Here is a 9,183-nt window from a genome sequence, read left to right on the forward strand (position 1 = left end):
CGCGACCTTGACTGCCCTTGCCACCATGACAAGATGGAGGCATACTCACCGCCGTCACGTAGAACTTTACAAACAGCACGCCGGTGGTGCCGACGGCCTCCACGCCGTTATTGGCCACGCACCGGTAGTACCCGGTGTCCTCGGTCACCACGTGACGAATCAGGAGCCGGGACTCCCACCTGTAATGGCGCATCTCGACCCGCGGGTTTAGCGCGGCCAAAGCGGAACGTCGTTCTTGTACCAGCTAAACGCCGGGAGGGGGACGCCGCCCTCGACCGTACGCACGCGGCACACGAACGTGGCCGAACCGCCCTCCAGGACGGTCACGTTGTTCAGCCGGTTCAACCGCCCGGGAAGATAGCGAACTGCGGAGGAACGGACAACGGAACATGGACAACAGTTTCACATGGGTTAGAAACTATCAGTGTTCTCGCCAGGCCTTTTGAGCATAGGGGCCCCCTATGCTGTGATTTGGGCCCCCTATGCTGTGATTTGGACCCCCTATGCTGTCTTTCAACCAGCATAGTTTTTTGGCATTGTTTTGGGAGGAGAAACTTCATAAATCTTGCATAAAATGAAAGTATAACTTTAGAATGAAGCTATAGCCTTAACTTCACAAAATCTGTCCCTCAATAAACAAGAAATAGTGTCTCAGGGGGTTATGAGTTTCAAAATTTTTAGGCTCAATACACGACTTGCGCCGCGAAAGTTTTCCTTCGGTACCTGACCCCTATGATGTGAAAAAATCCTGGTGAGAACACTGAGATGCTATTGACACAGTTAGCAAGTTAACAAAGACAGCCTCTGGTTCATATATAGTCCACTGTGGAGGAAACAGACAACATTTTGACACAGAATGTCAATGAAGGTTAGACATTTTCACATGGGTTAGAAACTATCCACACATAACTTAATAAGAACACCCCTTGGTTCAGACGCAGTGCACTGTGGAGGAAATGGGCAACATATTCACACAGAAATGCTACAAGCTGAGGGTTACAGCTAACGACACAATCATTGATAAAGGTTAGACATCCAGGTAAATGGGATACACAAGAAAACAGTTCCTCAAGCAACTGGATAGCTTCTGAGAAGTGTTTTGAGTGGCGTTCACTACTTTTCTCGCGATCAGTGACCCCCCTTCCGCAGTGGAACCTACTTGGGGATGTTCCGAATGGCCTCCACTACTTTTCACTGTCAAAGTCTAACCAGTTGCTTGTAATGAGTAACTGATAATGAGTAAAGACCACCCCTTTCCGTAGTGGAACTTACCACACTTGGGGATGTCGCACCCCTCCCCCCCCCCCAGACGGAGTGGAACTTACCACACTTGGGGATGTCGCACCCCTCTGCGCGAGTGGACTCGTCGGTGGTGAAGCAGAAGGGTGTGTCCATCTCGTTGCCAGGGTTACGGCAGTAGTTATGTCCGCCGGCGAGCTCCGGGTACTGCGAGGCGCGCAGGAAGTGCACGTGGGGGGTCTCCGTGTTCCACGCCTGGCACGGGATCCCCGACTTCGTCATGGCAACCGTTCCCCGGTAACCACCGCCCTTCCCCTCGTAACACGTGTGACCTGTGGGGGGAGAGGTTAAAGGTCAAACAAGGTCAGTGACCTTCATAAACTCTATAAAATAAAGTCCCTCTATATAAGGAGGTGCTAAGGCCTGTTGCCACAGTTGGCAAAGGCTGGCATGGAAATGGGTATGGTGACCATGGTAACAGTAACCATGGGAACAGTAACCATGGTAACAGTAACCATGGGAACATGGTACTTACTGTGGTTGATGTGTGACATGGTGGGAATGCTAATGCGGATGCAGTTTGCGGACTCGGGCGTCCCGATCAGCGGGTTATGGTAACCATGGTAACAGTAACCATGGTAACAGTAACCATGGTAACACAGTACTTACTGCGGTTGATGTGTGACATGGTGGGGATCCCGATGCGGATGCAGTTGGCGGACTCGGGCGTCCCGATGAGTGGGTTTGGTAACTATGGTAACAGTAACCATGGTAACAGTAAACATGGTAACGCGGTACTTACTGCGGTTGATGTGGGACATGGTGGGGATCCCGATGCGGATGCAGTTGGCGGACTCGGGCGTCCCGATGAGCGGCAGCTCGGAGCAGTCCGGCAGGATCCACTCCCCGATGAGGTGGTGCGTCTTGGCCAGGATGTACTCCGTCTTGCAGATGTCGTTCTCCAGGATCTCGCACTCGTCTCGGCACAGCTGGCGCGGCTGCGGGTAGGGGAAGTGCTCGTCGCAGTACTTAAAGGCGTAGTGGCACAGCGAGGGGATCGCGTAGTCGGCACAGCGCTTGGTCAGGTCGCTGGACGTGCCGATCACTGTGAACGCTGCTGTCAGCTGGTTCTCTATTATACCTGCGGATAAACAAACAAACAAACATGAGTAAAGTGGCACAGCGAGGGGATCGCGTAGTCGGCACAGCGCTTGGTCAGTTCGCTGGACGTACCGATCATTGTGAACGCTGCTGTCAGCTGGTTCTCTATTATACCTGCCGGATAAACAAACAAACAAACAAACAAACATGAGTAAAGTGGCACAGCGAGGGGATCGCGTAGTCCGCACAGCGCTACAGAAAAACAAACAAACAAACAAACAACCATCAGCTGGTTCTCTATTATACCTGCTGGAAAAATCATGCTTGTGTTAGAACAAAATTAAGCCTGCATTGTAAGAACACTTAAATGCCTAGTAAATACTTAAAAAAATGTCAGCAACTTTTACAATTTCTACTTCCCAAGTGAAGCCTGTGCATGGATTTCTCTACTCAGTCTGTTCTGTTGCCCTCACACAAGCACCAACTGGTGCTCTAGGCTTAACACTTAGATATGTGTGTGGAACAATCTTATGAAGTTATGTTTAACTTTACATTCATGGCCTGTACGCTGTAACATTAGTTCTGAAGGTTCAGCCAAACCATCTGGACAGTGATAACGTTGCAGAAGTCAGACTAGAATGCCTAAAATGACTGACCCTGAGCCCGGAGAGTGTCCATGTAGATTGTGGCGTTTCCGATGAACTTACGGCAGGCGGCACCTCGGTACTGCTGACAATAACCCCCCCTGGGGAAAAATAAACAACAACATCACAATCATGTCAATACTGTACAACATAACTATGGCTGACAATAACCCCCCCTGGGGAAAAATAGAAACTCCATCAACAACATTTAATTTACAATACTGTACAACTTATCAAAAGCTGACAATAACCCCCCTTTGGAACAACCAACAACAACATCACAATACTGTACAACGTATCTATAGCTGATAGTAACCCCCCTGTGTAAGCAAATAAAATACCATCAACAAAAACAAAGTCACACTTAACTACAGTTGTCATAATCAACATTTCCATGACTTGAAGTTTAAGGCACAAATCCCACAATTAAGCTGTGAGGCCGTGAAGGGCTTTGATTTCTCAATAAACAATTAATTAATTACGTCACCAAACAAGCAGGAAAACTTTCAGTTCCTTCCAGAACATGGCAAATAAAATTTAACACTCATATACAGTGCTTGACTTTCTCCCCGATGTTACTGGAAGATCCTAGAGAAAAGAGCTCGCTGTAGAACATAATGCACTGCGATTCTTGCTTAGAATGTTTAAAGAAGCAAAGAAACAGAACTTACATTTCACCGCTTGACGTGGCAGGTGTGTGCGAGTCTGTAAGGCAAACAGGAGACAAAGTTAGCGTAGCAAGTCAGTGAATTTATAACAAACAAACAAAGTAATATGAAAATGACTTCAAACAACCCTAACTGCACATTGTTACTCCTGGTCCAAGCCTTATTTTTGTTCAGTTTTGTCACTCATGCTGTTGGTTCGTTGTGAAAATTCAGTGTAGACTGATTCGAAAACAGTCCACTGTCATAGCTTTTAGGGAGGCATTTATTTTCATTTCATTAATTTCATTTAACCAGAGTAATACGCTCAGGTCTACGGACCTGTTTTTCAGGTATCCCTGGGGTTACATATAAAATACACAATATACATGGGAAAACACAAGAATATACATTACAAATTTGTTGTAATGTATATAGGCATTATGTTGGGACTCGCATTAGCCTGGGTACCATCCTGGTTAGTTTATCTCCACTCCGATAAACGCTAATGTTGGTGGGTAGCAACTACCGGAGCGGACGTAAACTAACCAGGATGGTACCCAGGCCACATTCAGATATCAATGTGCAGTCAGAAACACTTGGACATGACATTGTTGTACAGTTGATCACGTCTAGTCATTTCCTACATGAACGAATAAAACACCAGGACAAACACTAACAAGTTTAAATAAGCGACAGTTAAGAATGAGAGAGGGACAGGTTGGGTGGAAGTCTGCCTTCAGGGTTTTACAGAAAAGCAGCAAACTTGGAACTTTCTAAAAAGCAGAAGCAAAAATGGGAAAAAAAGTTTCCTTTAAAAAAAATTGAAACAAAAAAAAAGGCAACTTCAGCTGGGAAAATGCTCTGCACCTCTAAAAACTGGTTAGAAAAAGGAAACAGAAACGGAGGTCGAAGGTCAGGAGAGAGAAACCAAAACCACGCCCTACTCTATCAGGGTCAGAGGTCGGCCGCCGACCTTTCACCTACGACCTTTCACCCAGAGGAAATGCATGATGGGAACTTACCGTCCATGTACTTTACATAGAGAATACCCGTGGTTGCAATGGACTGATGCTCGTTGGAGGCTACACATCGGTAATATCCCGTGTCCTGCGTTTCCACGTGCCTGATTCTCAGGCGCGAACCCCACTCGTAATTTCTAATGTCTATCCGAAGGTTTTTCTCGGCAGAAAGCGGGGCATCGTTTCGGTACCACCTAAAGACGGGGGTGGGCATCCCCGCGACCTTGCAATTCAGGTTTGCCCTGTTCCCGACTTGGACTGTCTCATTGTTCATGGGCCGTACCAACCGCAGAGCTCCGGGGGGGTTGCTCGCTGTGGAAGAAAAGGGACCACATTTTCACACCTGAAGTGCCTGTGGGCTTCTTTCTTTCTCTCCCCCCGTGGAAAGGTGGATTAGTCCGTTAGTGCGAAAGCACACCACGTCACCTGAACCCCCCCGAACCACCTGCAAGTGGAGCAGTCCGCACAAGGATAGGTGCTGTATGCGGGCTAACCCACTGCCATTAGAGGGGTGGTTTAGTCAGGGTTAGTGAAAACTGACGTTAACAGATCACATTTGTAATACACGGAAAGGAAAGAGACAAAAACACCAAAACCAGGACACACCAAGACAGGAGCTTCTGTGACATGTGGTACGTTTAACCCTCAGAGTGTCGGTTACACATAATTTCCCCTGTCGACTAGTCCTTTGACACTGGCACTGAGCTCTAACCAGCACCCGTTTTTTTAAATTGCGAGCACTCACAGTCACAGTGAAGCGAGGCTGACAGGAAAAAAAATTCAAAGCTGGCTGGAGTTAACTGCTGCTGTCCCTGTAAGTCTCAGTGACGTTGATGTGGGCCAGACAAGGTGCTAACTTGGAGGGAAACTTCCCCGGTTGGCTTCATGCCATGGCTGCCAGGCTTCCTCCCTCCAGGGTGGTCCTCAGCCTTATTAACAACCCTCAACCTTCCCTGCAATTTCCCTGAACTCAGCTACATTTCCCAACATTTCACACTGTCCTCAGGCTTCTTAACAACCCTCAACCTTCCCTGCAATTTCCCTGAACCTCAGCTACATTCTCCCGAACATTCCCTGTCATTTTCACAACCCTGAACCAGCCTCATTCCCCAACATTTCTGGTCCTCAGGCTTATTAACAAGCCTCAGCCTTAGCTGCATTCTCCTGAACATTCCCTGCCACTTCCACAACCCTGAACCTCTGCTGCATTCCCCAACATTTCACACATAACTTTGTGAGACAGAAATGGAAGGTTTCATTTCTGATTATCCACAGAAAAAAAACTGGGTGCGTAGCTCCAATTTGGGTGCACTAAACCTAATTTCTGATTAGCGAAGGAGGCTGGAGGCCTGAGGTGTACCCATGTCACAGAAGCTCCCAGGGACAGCTGACGCAACAAAACACGAGATTCTGTCTGTGGGAAGGGCTCAAAATACTCTTTTTCTGTGAACTGCAATGTTGCAAGTTTTTCTTTCAATTGCTGAAAATTTCTCTGACATCCTACAAAATTGCACAAAAACTTAAATAAAATGCATTACATTTCACCTGTCAGTCCTAAAAACTGTGTGTGAATTGCAAGTTGCGCCAAAAACAGTTACTCAAGCAACAGTTACTGGATATGATTTTGGAAACGGTCAGACATTTCAGGTAGCATCCACTAGCTTTCGTCAGTGACTCTAAGAGACCAGAGGAGAAATGCAGGCTGGTATTTTAGGAAAATTAAAGATTGGTACTTTTGAAACATTCTCCGCAAGTCACAGGTGGTTATTTTGAACCCCGAGTGTTTGTGTGTTTGTTTGTCTGTGCACTGACCTGCCATGTATCTAACATAGAGTATTGCTTGTGTGGAGACGCGGTCCTGGCCGTTGGTGGCCACACAGCGATAGTAACCCGTGTCGTGGGTGTCCACTTTCTTTATCCGTAACCGCGAACCCCAGCTGGAAATATATGAATTTTTTATTTTATTAGTTTGCACATAAACAAAACAGACAATAATAATACAAAACAAGGATAAAACAGGTGCAGGAGGAGGGGAGAAACATGGAATGCTTATACAAGGCCCTCCTCCTCTAAACTCTGAACTATACAAAATTAAATATAACCAATAAATGGAAATAATACAATAAAAAATGGAAAGATAATCAATTACCTGTAGTTGCGTATTTGTATCCTGCGTCTCTCCGAGGTGAGTGGAGCGTCGTTTTTGTACCAGCGGAAGTTCGGCGCCGGGACACCCTCCACCTTACATCGCAGGACGGCGCGTTCTCCCATCCCGATAGTCACGTTATGCATCGGCTCTACTAGCTGGAGGTATACTGGGGGGAGAACAGTGGGGGTTAGAGATGGCAGACTTCACACCCTTACCCAATAGTCACGTTATGCATCGGCTCTACTAGCTGTAGGTATACTGGGGGGAACAGAAAAACGGTAATGCTACAGTCAGAGATGGCAGACTTTACCCATAGTAACGTTATGAATGAGCTAGAAAAAAATAGTATGAGGGAGCAGATCGCATGGCGAGGGAGGGATTTTTTTTACAAGAGTAACACAGCTGTATGTTAAGCTAGAATGCATTGTCATACTAGTTTGTTTTACATGGAAAAAAGCCACTTAGAGTTCAATCTGAAAATTAATATGAGGGAGCTAGCTGATTACATGAGGGAGCAGCTCCCTTATTCCCCTCTTTAGAAAAAACCCTGAGCTCTACTAGCTGCAGGTATACTGGGGGGGGGGGATTTGGGACATGGAGGGCAGACTTCACCCCCTTTACAATAAGTTACATATACAATGTAACATACATCGGTATGAAACTAATCCTATATTGCGAAGTTGTGAAGCACAACTTGTCACATAACAGAACCTATTTTACCCAGAATTTATTTCTTCTACCCACATAAGCACAGAGGTCAACATCGGGTCAGGGGTCAGGATTTCAGTAACCATGGAAACAGAACTTAAGGTCATCCAAGGAAAAATTTCAGCATGTTTTTATTCCTCTGTAGCAGATTTCTTTTCCTTTCCTTCCTGGGTATCTCACATTGTCTTAAAGTTTTCAAACAGTTTCGGGTGAAGAGTTTGGAGTTGTAAGACTTTAATCCCTGGACTGAGCTTAGCGATCAGTAATTCTCAAACAACACAAAACACTGGTGGGAGACACGTCAGTCAAGAGTCCTGTCAGCCTCACACAAACCAGCCTCACGTGCCACACATCCTGTCAGAGGGACAACAACAGCTCCTTCCCAGAAATCACTAAGGTTCCAATTTTTGCGCCATGTAAATCGGACCAAAAGAACGTTTCATATGGAAACACATTGATTCACTTGGGAGACAATTTTCCGGATTCAAAACCCAGGATGTGTGCCTGGTAAACAAAAGAAGGGCTGACCTTCTGATGTTGATTATCCTTCTATTTTTCTATTGCCCCAGAGTGTCTTTTTAGTTGTCCCAGCCTAAATTTCAGTGGCCATTGGACCACTTTTAATTTGGAGCCCTGCCCTGGTGCAAGTATGAACCAGGGCAATTTATATGGGAGCCCGTATGCCCTTTTCCGTAGAGCCGTTTTCATTCTACGTAATGCATAGTAGCCACTTGGAATTTATCGTAAAGCGTAATCGAGTGGTTTCCACACCAGCGTAGAGCGTTGTCGGGACCCCCCCATGCAGGCCCTCTCATATCCTGGAGTCTCCAGGCTGAGGTTTCGGCAGCTCTGGTTGCCAGACCAGGTGATTGGTTAGGAACAGGTGAGAGATTTTACAGCGCAGTTTGTTGTGCGAGAGGTCACAAGCCTGGAGGGACCAACTTCTCCTGTTCCAGGACCCCCCCATGCAGGCCCTCTCATATCCTGTAGGCTGCCCCGGTTGCCAGACTGATTGGTTAGGAACAGGTGAGAGACTTTACAGCCCAGTTTGTAGTGTGCAGAGTTCAGCAAGCCTGCAGGGACCAACTTCTCCTGTTCCACTCTCCTGTCACACAAGCTCAGCCCCAAAATCTCCCTAACTCAAAACATCAATGGATGCCTAGGCCAGGGAAATATAATGTCGTGTTTCCTGTTTCAGTCCTGAAAAAAATAGGGTCGGTAGGTAGGGATTATCTTTTTTTTTTTTAAATTAGACTTTGGCCATCTTTAGTGATTGAACTTATACTTCAGTTTATCAGGTAAACCTTGCATGAGGACACTGATATTTTCAATGTCAATGTTGGAAAACTAATTGTACAGCGTTTCATCACTCGTGTCAGATCAAGGAGCTAGAAAAGGTTGATCAGCTCAAAAATTCATATCCCTTGCAGCAATCCACACAAAAAAAACTTTTTCTAGGGTTGGTTGGGAAACAGGAAACACAACATTTTTTCCTGGGCCTTCTAACTCAAAACATCAATGGATCAGGCTGCCTCCAAGCCTGACACACCAGAACAATGTGACAGGAACCAGATGTATGTTCCACAGCCTGCACTGGCAAGGTCACAGTTGGCAGGGACGCCCTCTAATCAATTAGACATGGTCAGCTACAAGGGGGAGGGGGCAGTATGAAGGGG

The 9,183-nt window shown here is 46.5% G+C and overlaps 1 protein-coding gene across 1 annotated transcript in view; it reads right to left on the reverse strand.

The window, feature by feature from the left end:
• The window catches only part of LOC109477651 (inactive tyrosine-protein kinase transmembrane receptor ROR1-like), a 25,980-nt gene that overhangs the window by 7,924 nt on the left and 8,873 nt on the right, over positions 1–9,183 (reverse strand). The window contains exons 4-10 of the mRNA XM_019778986.1: positions 6,800–6,965; positions 6,463–6,587; positions 4,654–4,962; positions 3,656–3,689; positions 2,997–3,085; positions 2,042–2,380; positions 1,326–1,571 (exon numbers count right to left, since the gene is read on the reverse strand). Of these exons, the coding sequence (XP_019634545.1) occupies positions 1,326–1,571; positions 2,042–2,380; positions 2,997–3,085; positions 3,656–3,689; positions 4,654–4,962; positions 6,463–6,587; positions 6,800–6,965 (1,308 nt within the window). The remainder of the gene's footprint in view (positions 1–1,325; positions 1,572–2,041; positions 2,381–2,996; positions 3,086–3,655; positions 3,690–4,653; positions 4,963–6,462; positions 6,588–6,799; positions 6,966–9,183) is intronic.

The sequence above is a fragment of the Branchiostoma belcheri genome, unplaced genomic scaffold (genome assembly GCF_001625305.1).
Source record: "Branchiostoma belcheri isolate BF01 breed outbred unplaced genomic scaffold, Haploidv18h27 scaffold40, whole genome shotgun sequence".
In the NCBI taxonomy this organism is placed as follows: Eukaryota; Metazoa; Chordata; class Leptocardii; order Amphioxiformes; family Branchiostomatidae; genus Branchiostoma; species Branchiostoma belcheri.